General features: G+C 44.6%; 1 protein-coding gene across 1 annotated transcript; it reads left to right on the top strand.

Moving 5' to 3' along the window:
- The first annotated feature begins 3,351 nt into the window (after nt 1-3,351).
- LOC128719400 (uncharacterized) lies at nt 3,352-7,123 on the top strand. The gene is made up of 8 exons (XM_053813025.1): nt 3,352-3,504; nt 3,577-3,798; nt 3,875-4,014; nt 4,079-4,284; nt 4,620-5,224; nt 5,470-6,218; nt 6,295-6,946; nt 7,016-7,123. Exons 1-8 carry the CDS (start codon nt 3,352-3,354, stop codon nt 7,121-7,123), a joined length of 2,835 nt encoding a protein of 944 aa, XP_053669000.1.
- The last annotated feature ends 11,939 nt before the right edge of the window (nt 7,124-19,062 follow it).

Raw genomic sequence — 19,062 nt, 5'->3', positions numbered from 1 at the left:
AGTCTGTAGCACAACCTTAAAGCTCCCGGGACCCTGGACTCCAGCTTAACCCCTCACCCCCCCCCCCCCCCCCCCCCCCCCCCCACGGGTTTGAGGTCGCAAAATGGTCAAAACCGGTTTGGCGAACACAGGGTGTATTGTGTTGAGCTGATTGCATTGCATCCCGAGATTAGCCCACGGGAAAGAAATGCCCGTTCTTGTAATGCGCTCGCCATTATTCTGTTTGATTGATGACCGAGGGTTTTTTCTGCGATTGGCGGTGCAAAAGTGCTTTTAAAACAATCATGTCCAACTTTTTTGTACGACACCTAGCAGCAACATTTAAAAGCAAATTTCTTTCCATTGGGTACTTGTGACGATGGCTGTAAAGAAGAAGGAAATGTTTTATGCAAATTACACGCCAAATGAAGTTTGCTTGATTGATCATTTCTGTGGATCGTTGCGTTATATTGTTAACAACTCCAACAAGTCGGCGGTAGTAGTTCAGTAAACAACGTAAAGCGTTGTTTTACTCTCATTTCGGCTCTTCTTTCCACAAGTTAACTCATGCACAACAGCGGAAGTGTGTCTAGCTCCAAAGAGAATCACGAACGATCGGACAACTGCGAGCAAAAGCGCCAAGGGAAAAAGAGCGCTCCCACACGCGTGAAAATCTGCTCCCCCTTCTGAAGGCGATACTCGAGTACTGGAGGGTACATTTGGCCGTGCAACTAAAGTGCCTAAATGAAGGCCACCGCGGGAAGTGTTACGGGCAGGCACACAACAGCGTGTTCTATTTCGTTGGCGTGTATCTAACGGGGGTTCGTCGGCGTCGTCGTCGTCGTTGGAGTTACCGAAAGCCTCAATCGTCCCACTTTTCTCCCGGAAGGTGGGTTTTCTCGTGGAGTAAAGTTGTCTTGTACAATTTTGGGCACATCGGGCATGGAGTGAAACGCCGGACTGCTCGTGCGTTGACTTCGCCAAGAGTTGACGTCATCTTGGTGAGACAATCGTGGCGAAATTGTCAAAAAGTTGTCGGGTCAGGAGATATTCTGGCTGTATATAGCATTGAGAATTATGTGCCGCTTTTCCTACTGCTGGGACAGGCCTGTTTGTTACCCAACGGGAAGGTAATCATTCATCGACAAACAGAAAACAAAAATCAGTAATCTCCATCGCATCACGTACTACACACACCAACGCAAGCGAGGTTCTGACTGATTCATGGCCCATTAAGCCCTCAACAATGCAAAGCCATGTGTTCCACCAAAGTACGTTTCGATCGTCTCACTCGAACCTGAGTTCTGAGTAACGGCGTGACGCATCCAACTCCATCCGGCCACTCGGCATCAGCACCGGAATAAATAATACCCTCCATTAGGTGACAATTTCATTGGAATTCTGTGCCCGAGTTGATTGCCTAGTGACTGACGTTTTTCGAATGAAGTTCTCGCAGTTCGCTAGCCAAGTGGAAGGTTTTACGGCTGTGCCTTCAGCCAACACAAACGCGCTAACGCACTTGCAAACTATTTCCAATTGCAAATACTGCCACGATTTCATCAGGGCCGTGCAGTTGGGAGATTGAACATTGAATAGCGTTTGATCTGGGTGTGTTAGAAACAAACTTCGGCTTCAAAATGTTTCACAGACAGCACACGATGCGCATTGACCCTGTTCCATTTGGGAGCGTACGAAGCATTAGATATTGGCCGCGTCCTACACGCATCTGCGTGAGCGGGTCGTTGGAACGAAGCATCAGACGGTACCGTCAACACGGGTTGATAAGTTACTTGGGGAAGATTGTGAAAGCTCGCCTGTTAAAAGTGATTTCAACTACAGAGAAGCGAGATGTTAATGAAGGTGCAATGAACAAAGCAAGGCATCTCGGTTGTTAAATATATTTTCATTCTATCAGCGCTTTTCCATCACGGTAATTGTTATAATTGTTGCTACAATGTGTGTGAGCTTCATTCTGTGCGAGATTTGCAACCCGTGTATGCACACTTCTTGGGCTTATGCTATTGCAACAGCAAACAAACGGAGCGTAGGGGTCGATGTTGATAAACCAGATAGCGCTCCGTCCGCTGTGCGAAATGGTGAGAAGCTCAGCTCAGGTGGGTTTTACATGCAATTTCTCAACCCTGGGCAGCTGCGAACAACGTATCGTAGCCCTACAGCATTGGTGCTCGTAAATTTATTTAGCTGCGTTCGATCGGCCGCTCCACACGGGGATCGTTGTCGTGGACCAAAGCACCGGTCGCCAATAGCAAATGGTCGCTCGCTGCAAGACAAACTGACCGGAGCAGTACCAGCCCGTAGCAGCAACTCCATTGAACCGGGGCCGTGCTGAAGCATGACGTGTGCAACCGGTTTCGATTGCGCAAAAATGTCATGTCCATTTTCGTCGGGGATTTTGTCTGTTTTCCTTCCTCTTGTACCTCTTGCTGCAGACTGTTGTTTTCTGCACACGCACTCACATACAAAAACGCCTGGAGCCAAGGTATCGGTTTGAAGCCTGCAATGTGCCTGTGGACACAAGACGGCAGAAATATCATAAAAACAAACACACATACACACACACTCACACAGGGAACGATATAAAGTCACGGACGCATGATCGATTTGGAAGAATGGGTAAATATCAGTAAAAGGACTGGTAAATATCATCCACACGAGCGGAACCCAGGCAGCAGCTTGGGTGTTTACGAAAAATGAAAGTACCGCACCACCAGGGAAGTGAGCTGTTGAAATCATTAGAGAAATAATAGACAATGTTTCAGTTGGTTACCTATTCCATTAATTATTTTGCCGCTCGATGGGTTTTTGATCGAAATCTCGATCATGGGAACGGAGGAATGCACCCAAAAAGGTGACTTTCGATCGTTATCGAAGGTGTTTTGGAACGAAATGTGTAAAAAGCTTATGGAAGTTGTTGGGCTGTTAAAGATTGGGTATTGTTTTATGTCACTCAGAAAGGTGTCTTACTGTTTCTTGATCATGTCGTTTCAATAAAGACGATCTAGAACTTTAGGTTTGGTTGTTTAGAACTCTAGTTCGCTTAACAGCATTATGATTGGACATAAACTTTCATAACCTGCGTACTTGGGGTGAACCCGCCATTTAATTGTTTTACTTCCATTGACGAATTTTCTTATAAACCCTTCCTGGGAGGCATTTGGCCTTCATTATGTACAGTCAATGAGATGTGAATAAGAAGCAAATTGTAATCCGGATGACATAAGCTCTTCAGAAGAAATCTGTAGAAATAATACATTGCATACTTTTAGGCGTATTTTCTGCGGGAAATAATACTCTTCACAAGCAAACAAAAAATTTTATTCAAATTGTATTGTTTCACCTCTTTCCTTACAGATGAGTTCGCTGCGAAGCTTAATATTATTCGCCTGCGCTGTCGTAGTGGTGTGGCCGGGAAGGACACACGCTCAATCGAACTATGCCTCGCAGGCCAATAGTATTGAGTACCAGGGCGAAGGTCTGCCGGAAGAAGCCACCCTGGATGGAAAGGTAAAACCTGCACCTAAAGCTCATGCAAACGACAACGATGGTCAACAACTTACCTTCCTTACATAACCGCAGGTTACGAAACTGGACGATCTAAGCCCGATCATCTTCCTGAATCGAACGAAAGCGGCCCTCAACTGTGCCGCCGGCTTCATGCAGGTAGAGCTGAAGTTCAACGAACCGTTCTACGGTAAGGCGTACGCCGATTACGATCGCAACAGCGCTTGTCAGACGAGTGGTAAGGGTGATCTCAGCTATCGAATCGATCTCCCACTGAAAGGATGTGGAACGAAGCAGGTAAGTAAGCAGGGGAAGCAGTGCGGAAAGCAGTCGATGTCCGGGTGATGTCATTGATTCATGTTCTGCCCGGTAGGGACCTCAACGAGTTTTCACGAACAATATTGTGGTACGGTTCCATCCGGGTCTTGAGATGGATGGCGACGAAATCATCACGATCGTGTGTCGATATCCACCACCAGTTGCACCAATTCCGGCAGGTCTTCCAGCTCCGATGTAAGGGATTGGGAAGTTATTGGGCGAGCACTTTCAGACAACATCTCTTTTCATTATTTTCCAGCATTAACGAGGCTGCCGTTATTGAACCACCACTGAAGGGTATTCAGATTCTGTTCATCATCTGCGCCATCATGTTCCTTACGTTGCTCCTGCTCGGCTTGGGAGTATCCTACTACTGTCTACGCCGCCGTCCGATTCCGATCGTTCGTCGTGTGGTCCACGTTGGTAGCGGTTCCGAGATTACTGCCCTTGAAAGCGGAAGCATAGGTAATGCATGGGAAATACTCTGCTACTGGCAGCGAACGTACAGTGGGGGGGGCTATGCGCAAACCCAGCTCTAACGCATCGTTTGCACCCAATAAGACTAATGTTAATCTGACTTTCTGAAGCACGGTCGTTCTTTGACGAAGTCCGACCAAGTCCTATAACCACTCTCTAACGATTCGTTTCATCTCTTTCTAAATTCGTGCACCTGACCGTGCCAAACGCTAAACCAAATCGCACCTCGAACTGATCACTGATCTCACCACATCTCCACTGGCACTACCTGTACTACCAACTGCAACCAACGTCGCGTCTTCGGCACTCCACCATCGTGGCAGGAAGCGTATCAGGATTTAAGGTGGCACGTCCGGTTGTTGCCGTGCCGCCTCCAATTCAGAGCTCTTCCGGTAGCGAAGGTGCCCTGATCCCGTCGGACTATCCGAGTGAGTCACAGTCAGAGAACGAGGAGGTGGAGACGGGATCGCTGCCGGTGAGCTCGCGTGGTAGCAGCAGTGCCTACGAGAATGGCGCATATGTCCACGATGGAATGAGTCTTGCCTCGGGCGACCATCACATGCAGGCGTACGGACAGACGCATGAACTTCATCTGGCGAGTGCGGCGTTGCCACCATCGCCCAAGTTCGACATCCAGGTTCGGGTGAAACGGTCCCCGCCACCACCGTCCTCGCTGCCCTCGATGAGTGGCTCGTCGATGTCGGACACCGAGAGCAACAGCAGCACGCTCGTGAGCCATGGCGGAGATCGCAACAACCTGTCGACGATTCTCGAGACACAGGAAGACCGTGACAGTGTGATGACCACGGAGTCGATGGCTGCGGATGGAGCTCAATCGCACTTTACCTACGTTCCGGAGTTGCATACGGTTCCGGCACATCTCGACTACCCGCCCAGTCCACCACCGATGCCGCGCTATAACACAACGGTTAATATACAAAACAGCACCCTGATCTCACTCCTGTCCTATACTCTCTTTCCCCGTCCCCTGTCCTACATTTCTCCCACCTTCCTCCGTTTGATACCAACACACAGATTGCCCACAATTCCTTCACAAAAAACCCTGTGTGTCTTTCTGTCGCATTATCGCACCGCCATACTAACTTGACTGTTTGATCGTGGACGGCCGCTACGGCCTCCGGTCAAACTGCCTCCTCACCCTCACCCCTGCAGGTAACGACCTCGAGCACCAACCGACGCTGGCTGGAGGTACCAGACGGGCCGCGCGCCCACGACACACACTCGCTGACCGAGCTCGTGGACGCGTCGCACCTCTATCAGCTAACTGGCACGCACGTCACTAGCCATACTAACCGCGCCGAGGACGCGGTGCAGCAGCTGCCCGAGCCACCGATCGCCGTGTACAAAAAGCCTGAACTCAAGTCTCACGTTGTAGATGACCTGTTCCTCACGACCGTCACCGAGCGTACGACCATCGAGGACGTCGAGCGGCACAAGCGGCTGGTGACGGAGTACAAGGCCCGACCGGTGCCAGTACCCGCTCCGCCGCCGCCACCCATCGATCCCACTTGGGACGTCACGATTCGCAACTATGAGGCGCAACGTCAGCGCCAGTGGGAAGACTTCTCGGATGTGTCCAGCGCTTCCGGTGCACCATCGGTTGCATCCGCCCACATGCCAGTGCCTTCCTCGACCTACCTGCCGAGCGCGTATGCGGCCGACGAGCTGCGTAGCCCCGAGCTGGTCGGTAACATGAAGCCGGTGGAGTTGCCGCCGGAGGATCGCTCCGTCTCGAACTGGGACGTGCTGATCCGGGTATTGCAGGAGGTCGACATGCCGGACACATCCATCTCAACGGCCGCACTGCACACCGATCTGCATCGTTATCCATTGCAGCGCCAGCTAAGCTACGACGACAAGCTGAAGTGGAAGGAGATCATCACGACTGAATCGACCCTGCGGTAAGTGGAGGATGTCAGCGTGTTTCAATGCGGTTTCGGAAATTATATCTGCGTATCTCACGTTCATCACTTTCAGCACGATGCTGTCGGAGGCAATGGTTCGAGAGGACTTTGAACGAATCCGTTCGGATGCGCGTTATGAGAACTTGTTCGAGCCACGCTCCTGGGACGTCATCATACGCATTCTGGCGCCACCGGAGGACGTGGAGTTGCGTCAGTCAAAGCGTAGCAAGAAGCGCGAAACCTGGGACACTCGATCTCGTCGTAGCTCGCTGCCGACGTTGTACGAGTACGATAGTGACGGTGACTCTTCCGTACGCACGATCACCCAGGAGCCCCAATTGGTGGCAGCAACAAACCTGGGCTACGCCGCCCATGCAGGTTCACTCGCGAGCGGATCTCGTTCGCGCCGAACCTCCCGTTCTTCGTATAACTCGAACAACATCGACATGCGCTCGATGTCCGAGGTGATTGTGGACTTTGGACGGATGAGCGGAGGTCCGGCCCGTTCCGGAAGTGGTGGTGAACCGTCAGAAGAGGGCAGTTCGTACATTGTGTCCCACAGCAAGGCTTACTTCGATGATGATGACGATGAGGAGGCACGGTATGATCAGCGCTCACTGCAGCGTTCTCTGAGCCATCCGAGCTTGGCTCGCTCGGCTAGTGAGTTCACCGAGCGTTGGATCATCCCCGAGGACCATCTTGACCTTCGAGCCGACTCGGAAGCGGTAAGAATCGCCCGTGTCTGTGCGACACAAGCTTAGACATTAACGTTCTGTTTTTGTGGAATATTCTAGAATAACTCGTCGGTGTATGGTTCGGGTACGATGGACATGGACACGAGGACGACGTACATCAAGCAGAGCCGCACGACGGTGAGCCGCGAACGACGCGACAACTGGTAGAATTGGAAGGAGTGCGAGGCGATGCTTCCCTTATCTCACGTGCCAAGCTTCCGATCGGTCGCTCGCTACCAAACTGCTCGTAATGGCTCCTCTCCACCGACTACTGCCCACTAACACTAACACTGCGATACCGGGAGAAACCGTTCCTACATATTACCACTGCTGCTAAGCGAGCGGCCGATCGAGCAAATACAAAAAGTGAATCCCTGCCCTTGAACAAGGCGATATCCAGGCGAGCTCATGAAGACACACGGCCAGCATCGAAACTGCGCGCATATTAAGTGTCTTTAAGAGCTTGCGATAGTAGACCTAAGCGTAGATAAGATCGGAATTGTTTTTTTTTATGACGTGCAGAAGGTTCTGCGGGTATGAAACAGGCCACAATTACACGACCGTTTGCATGCGTTGAATCGTGCAGCAACTACGGATAAGTGAATGTTTTACACGAATTACTAGCTAATAACACGACACGCCACGGATGGTGTGTAGCGATAAACGACTAATACCTTTAATTTTAACCACACATTCGAATCGCAACACGCAACGCACGGACACAGGAGCAAAACGGACGGACCGTACTGGGACCGAAGGGACGATACCTGTGATAAACGAATGAAATTCTCAACGTCATGCAACGTAGATACTACTCGCACTACCCGGCAATCGTAGCAGGATATTAGTCACAGCTTGTAAGACACCGTTTTTAGCGCATATTTGTAGTGCAACGGCCGTCAACCTTTGACTCCACGGTTGTGTTAGAATGTGTAGCAATTAAGTGGATGGAACGCGGCGTAATCTTCGGTACAACGTAAGGGTGGAGGTTAAATGGGAATTGATTTTATGCTTTTATACGAACTACCGCCTTAGTAATGTAGTGTAGCGCATGGATGGAGTTTACACTTACACACCGAGCTCACATCTCCGTACAGACTCGCTGAATAAACTAACACTCATATCTCACACGAAATAAGGATGTATTTTGATGGGGTTGTTTTGTTGTGCAAGAAAGAATCCTTTCTAAGTGAATGTTTTCTTGGCTTCAAAGGATACGAATTGAATGGGTTGTTTCGAATGGATTTAACTTCAATCGACGGAGACTTGAATGCATGAGAAGTGATGACAATTTAGAAAAGATAGTTAAAATAACTACATAAAACATAATTTGATTTCAATTTAAAAACAAGAAAACGGCCTCTAATGGCACGTTTTAACGCACAATTTACTTGTGTTAAAATTTGTATAACGAAAACGAGGTCAAGAATTGGATCCAAAATAAGGCAAATAAGCGACCAGTGTGCGAACAGCAGATTGCTCGACAAGCATGTCCACCAGCCGTCCCACTGTGCAAGCGCGCAAATTAAGTAAAAATTTTCTTTCCTGTACCCGTGTTTTCCGCAATAAAAACACGTTGTTGTACAGATTTTTTTATTTTGTAAATTATATTATAAATGTTTTGTATCTTTGTTAAAATTTACATAATGTTATATTTCAATAATATGATTTCAAAATTAAAAACGTCTTTTTGATATCTTGACATCATTGCACTGTTTTTTTTTTTCGTAACAAGGATTGAATTAAAATGTTCTTTATTGAAGTTTTTTTTCGTTTTTTTAGTGGATATATGAATTGTTCTTTTAGAATTATTTCAATATTATGATCTTTTTTTTGTCATATAATAACCTCGCTTGTTGTTTGTTTTCCTTGTTTTGCTACTTTTTTCTTTACTTTTGTTTAAATCGTAAAACTCCTTTTTCTTTATATTGGTGTCGTGAGTATGTTCCTAATGTAAATCAATCGCGATAGCGTTTTTTCTCTATACTTTTGTTTGTTTGTTGTTTTTTTTATATTTTTCCCTTAAGTTTGTTTAGTTTTTCGCTTGGTTTTGTTCTGGTTGTTGTTTATCGTTTGTTTTCTTATTTTTTCATCTTTTTTTCTGCGCTTACCCACCGTTTCGTTTTATTTATACGATAGAAATATCAGACAATAGCCCAGAAGTGTTGGAGTGGTGTGTGAACACATGCTTCAAATATTCCGTCCGTTCAGTGATTTTGGCAGTGATTTATTAAAAATACGATGGCCATACGTATCGGTTACAATCGGTTTCTGCGTGTAATGATGTTGTTGTTTGGTAGTTGTTTTGTTAATCCGCAAAACAGAACGTATGCATAACGGATGTGTGTTGTGTGAGTGGGGTGAATGCATTTTTCGCACCAAACACGAGTGCATGAGCGTATTCATCCACCCCCGTGAGTGTTTTGTGTGTACACTAAATTCCTTGCTGCCCGGAAGAAGTAGTGTTAAGATGGGGAAGGAGAGAAAAACTATATAAAACTTATGTTGCGCTTATGTAGTGTATGGTATGTTATGTTAAAGTACGCGGTCGCTTGTGTGTTCCTAGCCTTGATTAGGGTATGATCGCATCGCATCGATTCATCTATTGCCTCACTTTTCGACATGGCCTACTTGTGTGTATGTGTGTATGTATGCTTTCCTCTCTATGGCAACTACTAGACTGCTCGGCTGCTCGGACTAACTGTCAATTGTTGTAGGCATCTCCCGTACAGCCTTCCGTGACTACTCTGTGATCTGCTGCATAAGAGCACATAAAGGAAAGCATCCTTCAAGAACCGAATGTAAACGTTGTTCGATAGTTTTCTCTACGCTTGAAGCACAAACTCAACACTCTTCTACGCGTGGACCTGGTCCCAACAAGCTACCTGTTTCGGCTTCGTGTGTTTCGCCTTTGAAAATAGTGACGGTTTTGCACTGCCCTGAGCGGCTATCTGACCCCCTCCGGTGGCCGCATCAACTACAAGTATCGTATTTACTAATTACAGTGGCGTGAGTAGCGTGCTGCACCAGCTTCTCTGTACAGATTCGTGCACGAAAATGCACTAACGCATGCACATCTCTTTTGCGCCATTTTTCGGAAAAGCGACGTATATGTAAGTAACCGTACCTAGTAATGCGCTTTGCACACAAACACACAACTCAGAAAGAAATCAAAACAAACGTGACGATTAACGCACACGCGTCCGATCTCCGGTGCGCTTTCTCACTGCGCGCGAGAGAATCAAGTGTGGTATTTAGTGTTTAGTCGCATCGTACCTGTTCTAGAATTGTTCGATTTTAACATTTTTGCCTAATGATGCTAACGGTTTACGGGGCTTAAAAGTATTGTTTTTGCGGCTCAAACAGAAACTAGAGACAGCATTCAAACAGCGTGCTTTTTTGGTGTTTTCTTTTGGCTTTAGAAGTAAGTTCATCCCTTGAAGGGATATAAAAGGAGGGGAAGAAAGGGGGGAAGAATTCGATTCTCTAGCGTACTTGTAACCGCAATCGATGGACCCTATTGTGTCGGCGAACCCTGTCCGCTCACCGATACCTGTATCAACTTGACGCGGCAATTTGACGTTTACATTAGAGTGTTTAAAATACGTTTTTGTTTTGTTTTAGATCGTTTTTTTAGTAGCGTTCGTTCGAAATGGTTGATATTTGGTTTTGTTTTTTTTTTAAAGTACGATCAACGTTTTTTTAATGCGTTTTGTTTTGCTTTTGCTCTACTTAATTGAATGAATATTTAGCTATAACAATTTTGCGCTAATTAATTGCATGCAGACCATTTGTGTATTTGATTTCCGCTTTTGCTGCTCTCTTTGCTAGTTTTAGATGTTTTTTTAAAGTCGTTTAGGTGTAAACCTGCCTTACATTGCTATCCCATTGCTCTAGGCTTATCTCTCACTTTTCTCTCTCTCTCTCTCTCTCTCTCTCTTTCTCATGCTCTTCCTTGTATTTTTCTCTATCTGTTTTGCTTTGTGTGGCCTTTGTGGCGGTTTTGCAAAAATTGGAAGAAAGTTAAGTAAAAAAAGGAATGTGAAGCATCACCCATTTTGTTTTCCCTCCCTTTCTCATCCCGATTGCCCATGAACGAGATAGGAGGGCCAAGACCAAGACAGGTTAGCAAGAACGGAACCAGTTATTGCAAACGTTCGAAATGTTGTAAGGTAAAGTTTTGCTGGAAGCACTTTGGGTAATAAAGTTTCCCTTCTTTCTCCGGTTTTTGTTTTGTCGGGAGCTTACTGATCTCCAGGAGACTCACGTCTTCGGAATCACTCGGAACAAGGTTTCAAGTCAATGCGTTTCATAATTTGGTGTTTGTTTGATTTCTTTACTACTTCTTCCCCCATTGTTCCCGTGTTCGTTTTCATGTCCCATGGTTAGCTCTTAGCCTGTGCTTGTTTTGGTTTAGTGTTCTCTCACGGTTTGAAGCGCTTTTGCTAACGACGGGACAAAGAGAAAAGTGATTATTACCATTATCATCAATTGTTTACGACCGCCAGCACACATACACACGCACACATCTACCACACCCACCCCACGACGACGGGTGGGGTGGTGGAGTTAATCAAGGGGACAGCGCAGGGCTAAAAAAGGGCAGACACGGACCAAACACAGCAGTAAATCCACCTGCCTAGAAGTAATCCCAGGATCTACACGATGTCTGCTAGCTAAATCGGATACTTCGGAACAGTGTTTGTATGTGTGTGCGGATGTATGACGAAAGTATGTGCGTGTAAGTATGTATGTATGTATTAGTTGCAATGCCGAACGGACGATACGGATAACGAATTCCTTACTGGCAAAATGGGCCGTTTTAGTCCACCGGTACTGACCACCGTGCGCTGCTGCTGCTGCTTGGGGCGTTTTGTCTTTTTCTTTCTCTTCTCATGTTGGTTCGATTTTGTTCGCTCGCACTCCTCCCAGACTCTGTTTGATTTCATTTGCGTTGCTGTTTTGCCTGCGTGAGATTGCTTACGTTAGAGGGTGTGTGTGTTCTACTCTGTTTGTCACCTGTTGGTTGTCAGTTTCGTTTTTAACTATGGCTCACCGACATTTGACGCTGTTTCATATCCACTATCTAGGGTTTTGGTTGTGTGTTTTGTTTTGTTTTTTTTTCCTTTTTGTATGTTTTGTTCTATCCTTTTCACCGTTCTGACTTAGGTTAATATTTTACTTATGATACTTGTTTTGCTTTTTTTGCTGTTTGCTTGATTACTTACACGAATGAGTTGATGTATGTTTCTCGACTGCATTTAGTTGGTTTTGTGCTTCCATGTGGCTATGAGTGTGAGGTTTCTCATTCCTTCTTTTGCATTCTTTTTAGCTGATAATGGCATTTTGCTGGACTGGAGTGTTTGTGTTTACGATTCGTTTTTTATTTCTGTTTTCTGTACAAGCAATAGTATTGTTTTTTTTTCTATTCTTTCTTCCTTTTATGTATGTGTATGTGCGTTATTTTCATTTTGTTTTATTTTCTGCTGATGTTGCATTTGTGTTTTTTTTGCTGTGGTTTCCAGTTTTTTTAAAATTAATTTATCGTAGGTGAGGAGAGTTAAGGAAAGTATCGAAACGTAAAAACGGGTATGTACGAGATCAAAATTCGATGAGCGAACGAAAAAACGACCCTTAGAACCTTAGAATGTGTAGATGGGGGGAGAAATCGTTGTAGCTCTACATGTTTTCCACCCCAGTTTGTTTCGGTTGTTGTCTTCCCTACTTGCACTGGTAGTTTTGTTTACTTACTTACTTAAACCCTCCCGCTTGGGACATGGGATGGGAGGCCGCTACACCAGGGACGCACCCTCCCCTCGGGTCGGCCGATGAACCCTAAATTCGGCTCCATTTTCGATTATGGTTTACTTTCTAGTTTCCTCTCTAGAATCAATTCTTAAGCTAGAATCTCCACTTGCGTGTCCTGTTTTGCTGTGTGTGTGCTTTAATGGCTGCAATGGCTGCTAGTGGCGTGGAACCTAGCTTTTTCTCACCGTTTCGCATTAATAATGGCCATGTAGCACAGTCGCGGGGGCAGTTTTTTTTTCATTAGATTAGTTTTGTTGTTTGCTTTATCTTCCTTTCGTTTAATTGGTTTGTAACATGTCGTCGTTCGTATGAAAAACGGAAAACAAAACCTTCCTTACTCATACCCTAGAGAGATTGGTGTTTCATGTTTAGGTAGTATTGAATTAGAACTTATATCTAGAAGAGTTTTAGAGCATTCCTAAGACCACTTTTACCGATGTGAACGCGTAACCTTTTGCTGAAGAATGTGTGTTTGGGTGTACGTATGTGTGTGGTGAATAGTTTGAGCGTGCGTTTTGTTTGTTTAGTCTGGCTTATGTAAGTCATTGTTTGTTTCGATTCACGAGCAAGGGTCCTTTTACATTTTTTCTCGTTTGTTTTTGGTTGAAACTTCAATTCGGTTGATAGTAAAGGAAAACGTATCGTGGTTTTGTTTGTTTGTTTTTTATTTAAATGATGTGACAAAATTGCATAAGTTGTTTTGCAGCGTGTATAAAGTTTTGCAAAGTCCAAGCTTGACTTATATATTGTTACTGGCGCGTTTGTGGTTTTGTTATGTTTTAAGTAGTTGTGCTTTGGTGAACCGAATGTGTGTGGCTGTTTGCGTATGTTTCGAGTTTGCAAATGGCTTTACAGCTTGGAGTTATTGTATACAAGGAAGTATTTACAAATGTTTTGCCACCTCGCATTGTTTAATCATCAGTTTCATACAATTACTTTGGTCACTTGTCGTGTGTGTATTTATGTTTGTTTTGTGGTGTGTATGAGTTGTCCGGTAGTACGCGGTCACCTCTTTCTGTTCTTAACCGTATTCTGTTTAGCTTCTTCGTTTCTGTCATTCCACTACATCGCTTTTCCCCATTTATAGCTCATGCTTATTCCATTTTAGTTTATTCATATGTATATGTATATATATATATATATATATGTATATTTATATCTATATACATACACAGTTATGTGTACATATATATGTATAGTTATGTAAGGCAGTAACTATTTTTTCACTGAACTTATAAGTAAAATAGTACCCAAAACGTTGATAATGAACAAAAGTAATGTATGTACAGATAATGGTTTACCAATTTAGATAATTTGTTTTCTCCTTCGTTTTGTTTTGCTTTGTATCCTCGCTTTGCCTTGGCTTTATGTTCACTTTTGTGTGCCTGTGTGTATGTGAGAGGCGTGTGAATGTTTGTTTTCTATGCCATTCTGTATGTAATGCTTGTAATGGATGTCCCTTTTGTTTTTCGCGCCCATCCTAATCTTCTACTGCGCTTTCAATAGAGCTTTCGCTTGTTGCGACCATCAGTTTTCTCTGTTTTTTATTATATAAATTTGTTATAATGTTGTGTTTGGTGTGTTTCATGTGTGTATGGGTGTGTGGCTTTGTTTTGTTTTATTTCGTAGTTGTTCTTTTATACTTTAACCGTCCGTTGCTTTCTTTACTTGTTTCAATAACATATGATAATATTCGATTTCTATTACTAATAGCACTTGTTGGTGTTTTAGTAGTCAATTAATGGTTTATGTTATGCATTGTTGTTTCTTCTCCCTCTCTCCTACGCGCTTCTTATAATGTTAATGCTTACCATCTCTTTTCGTCCCTCGATTAGCGTTCACGTTATATAACTTATATATTATACCTATGTATATTCACTGCCACTGTCGCTGTGTCTTGATCGATCGACAAGGTTGTTTTGTTTTTTTTTGGATTTACTTTAGTTTCCTTTCATTTACTGGATCTTGGTTTTTTCTTCTTCGCTCGTTTGATTTTCCCTCTATAATTTTGCTTAGCAATCAATAAAATATTAATATATATATATGTATATGTATATATATATATATATTCATGTATATATATTTAGTATAACTAAGTTTGGTCGTTATTAAAATTGTTTATTTGTATTTCTATAAAATCACTGGATTCGGCTTCTTTCGTTCATCTGGGTCCCCTCTTCTGACCCACCCCTGTGCCTGTCCGGCGTCTCTTGCTGCGCGTTCGCTATTCTACCTCCTGTTTATGAGTGTGTATGTGTTGTTTTCCTGCACCCCTTTTGTTGCTCTCCGGATTTGGGCCAGTGGCGAATATTATTTATTTCAAGTTCAATTCTTCCCTTCACGCGGGGTCACACCAGGCGGGTAACGCTACGAACCCTGCCCCACGATACGCTAAGATGCATTGTATTGCTAAATGTACTGTATATCCACGCGTTTACATGCTCAGTTTTGATTGTTGTATATACACATATAATGTTGAAGGAGCTTTTGGACGAGTGTTTGTGTGGACTGTGCGCGCGTGATACGGGCTTTGCTCACGAGTGGACAACACGAAACGATGAGTGGCAACCCCCGCCATGTTGTGGGGTAGGGAGCTGTGGGGAGGAGGACGGGGTTTTCCGAATTGCCTCATATCAACCATTCACCAATAGTTCGATTCAGTTCAAATTTCGTTTGCCATTTTGCACTATTGCTGCGGCTGCTGTGACGGATTTCGCTTCTGCTAAGGTGCTGCAACAAACACAAACACACCCACAATGCGCCCCTTCGAATGCAGCTAGTCACGCTTTGGAAAGGCTACTAAGTAGTACTAAGCATAAAATGAGCCGTGAACTCCCGTGAACGATCATGGAAGATCGTGCCGTTTATTGCTTATCCTGTCTTGTGCATCATGCTTTTGTATACATTGTGATGTGGAGAGTAGGGATATAAAATTATCCCCAACTCATCATCCCCTCCCTCAATACGTCCGAAAGGAAGCTACCCGAAGCTCTTCTTTTGTTTCTTTTGTGTGTGTGTGTGTGTATGGAAGTTAATAGCCCAGAAATTGTGTATCGATCGATCGGATGGGATCGATCGGATTCCCTTTTTGCTCTGTACACCCCGACAAGTCTCTCTGGGTCTTCCTCTTTCTCTAACCAACTCTTTCTCTGTCTCACTCTTGTTACCAGAAGTATTATCCGTTTTGATCGTGCGATCATGCACAGGCGCACTGTGTGTGTGTGTGTGTTTGTGTGTTAGTGAAGATTCATTCATTTTGGCATATTTCCGTTCATTCACTAAGACGAATTCCCGAACTTCAGACAGTGGGTTCGTGAACCGGATACCCAAGAAAACAGGACACAGCTATGTACAGAGAGCGTTCCAGAGGTTCCACAAACCTGGTGTTTCGCCCACACATTCGCATTGCGCAATAGCATTTGTTTATTGTTGTTGTTTGTTTTGCTTCATCGTTCACGTATCCGCGCATAAACGGCCGCACATTTGTAACTTCTCCCCCTTGTTACGATCACCCTTTTTTCCACCCTGCCTGTAGTTGTATTATTTTTGCACACGGTCTCACTGGTTTTGTGGTACCTGTTTTTACGCGGGATGCTTTATTGCTTTATGTATGATGCCATGATATTTGCAATGGATTTGTTCGATATTTCGCCTTACTAAGAGTAGAGCCTCGCTTAGGTATTGTTTTAAAAATATAGTTTAAATTCATAATCGCGCATCTTCGGCGCTAAAGTACACGGCGTGTGTCTGGGTCTGTGTGTGTGTGTAGGTGTGTTTGGGGAGTTGTGGATAATATCTGACCTGGCCCTGGCTATCTGCAACACCAGCCACCCGGATGCCATAGATTGATTCCTGCGCCGCTGCTGCTACCAACTAGGAGGGAATTTGACTTCCCACGCGCTTTAGTTTGTCTCGTTTAATTTACAATTTGATCTCTTCCGAACCCATCTGCTATTTACAATCGCAGTCGCGTCTGTGTTGTGTGTGAAAGAGAGAGCTATTTGATTTAAAATTCATTAACCGGTACATGCCGCAATGGTATCGCGTGGGCCCACTAGGACTGTAATTTACAAACTCTGTCTGATCAGCGCGCAATATAGAATATGCAAAAGAACACAATTCTAACAATAACCGAGTACGTTGGTAAGTTTCTGCGTTTTCCCCTTTTACAAATCGAAATACCAACAATGGGATGCCTTATCCGCACGATGCTTATCCGATACGCGTGTTTGTGTATTTATGAGTAATCAATTGAACTAATTAATTTCGCAAGATTCTCTATAATTGATGATTTGGCGCGTGCCTGATGCCGCGCGCACGCTGAGTAATGTCATTTTACTACTACGCTAATTAAATTTGGGTATGAGTAAACATTCGTGTAGTTCGTGTGTTTCGTGTAATTAGCTCAGTTTGTTCGTTCTAATATTTTTTTTGTTTGTTTGTTTAATCTTGGCTGAGGCGTATGGGTAGTAATATTAATAAATTTTTTTCGATATTTTCTTTCTCGTTTTTCTCTACCACTAATTTAAGGATGACACTGCTGATGCCAGAAATGTGTACGATAAAATGTTTACGGATCACACCCCGTGCAGCGATCGTTGCGAGATCGTGCGTGAAATGCTAATGAGCTGGGTCTAGTGGGTAACAGGGAGAATGCATTGAACAAATTGTTGTTGTTGTTGTTTTTTTTTTTTGTTGGGCAAATCGTCTCATCGTTCCTTTTTGCTCTGATTGGAAATGATTGTAGTTGATCCAGGTGATACCAAATAGAAGGGAAAAGGAAAGTTCTAACCAGTACGTCATAAGGTTAATAAGAATGGGGGAAAAGCCAGAACATAGTACGGAATGGATGATAGCCCCTGGTTCGTCTACTTCTAACCATCTGCTAAACGATCATGCACGCATGACCGTCGATCCTAGATCGTCCATTCGGGAATTTTTGCTGTTGCTACGAAAATATCTGATTTACGGGGCTTTTTTCTGTTACCTTTGCTATATGGTTTTGAACCTTGGGCACTTGATACTGCCCACTCATTCTTGCGCCCTACTCGTGTATTTGGCGATCTCGAAACCTAGCGAATGGACCACAGGGTGTAGAGACGTAATTGAAAAGTATTTGCATAGTGATAGTGGTAGCGGTAAGTTAGTACGTTTTGTTTTTAGTGAATAGAATTCATAGTTTGGTAGTAATCGTGTTAGTTAGTTAGAGTTAGTCTCACTATTATAGTAGCTGCGTGTCGTTTCATTAAAAAGGGACCAAAAAACAATAGGATGCACTTTGCTCGATGATGCTCGATTAGTTGGAGACTGGATGGATGGATTCGTAATGGCGAAAATGGAGCGTGGGTAGGAAAGAGAGCCAGAGAGTGAGAGAGCGAGTGAGTGAGCGTTCGTTTGCGCAGTGGATGAAGACGAAAACAGCTCATGAGAATGAACAAAAGAAGGACGAGAGTTGGTGGTGAAAGAAAGAGAAACACATAGAGAGAGAGAGAGAACGAGATCGAGGAGGAGAGATAGAGAGACATTGGGGGGTGATCTTGTATGACCACCGGTACGTGCCCAAGTGGATGGTTTTGTGTGGATGCGTGTAAGCAACACGTTGGGCACGAGGACACAGATCCTTCAATCTGTGACCATTGCCGGTTTGCCTCTCCCTCTCTCCCTCTCTTCCTCTCATGTCCCACCACCAACTCCCATTCCTTCTCTCCTCATTCTGCATCGCATCTTCGCCGCCACGACCACCGCCGCCGTCACCGCTTCTCCCCTCTTCCTCCACCCGCACTTTCCGCACAGAATCGATGCTAGGCGCGTCGGAGAATGTCGAATGTGGGTCTGGTTGGTTACAATGATCCGGGAAAGCTTTCTACTAACTTATTCCGCAATTTCTGTGAGTATCGCATTAAATCCTCCTGCCACATGTTCAATTCAAATCAAAACAAATTAACTCCGAAGCCGTACTCAATTTTGTCGACATCTGGAAAATCGAGAAAAAGCATTTAGCAATGACACACTGTAACAGCACACACACGCACGCACATACGAATGTGTTGCGGTGTGTTGATTAGAATGGAAGAAAGAAACGATTACGATTAAGAAGGAGTAGGAGAAGAAAAAGTACAAAAATTACAGGAGAGATAGACAGTGAGAACGAGTGTGTGGAATGCGTGAGTGAAAGTGAGTGAGAGTGAGGAGTGGTGCAAAATGTGGTGAGTGAAACGGGGTGAACATAGATATGCGGGTGGATAGAAAACGATTGGGAAGTGCAGAAAAAAGTGAGCTACTTTGGGGGGCTAATGGAA

The sequence above is a fragment of the Anopheles marshallii genome, chromosome 2 (assembly GCF_943734725.1).
Source record: "Anopheles marshallii chromosome 2, idAnoMarsDA_429_01, whole genome shotgun sequence".
In the NCBI taxonomy this organism is placed as follows: domain Eukaryota; kingdom Metazoa; phylum Arthropoda; class Insecta; order Diptera; family Culicidae; genus Anopheles; species Anopheles marshallii.
This window is presented reverse-complemented; position numbering and strand designations above follow the sequence as displayed.

What these genes read in the sequence shown, in the direction of transcription:
- LOC128719400 (XM_053813025.1), top strand. Translation starts at nt 3,352, where the DNA reads ATGAGTTCGCTGCGAAGCTTAATATTATTCGCCTGCGCTGTCGTAGTG. An exon ending in CCTTGAAAGCGGAAGCATAG is followed by an intron (nt 4,285 to 4,619) that starts GTAATGCATGGG and finishes CCATCGTGGCAG; the next exon opens with GAAGCGTATCAGGATTTAAG. An exon ending in TGCCGCGCTATAACACAACG is followed by an intron (nt 5,225 to 5,469) that starts GTTAATATACAA and finishes TCACCCCTGCAG; the next exon opens with GTAACGACCTCGAGCACCAA.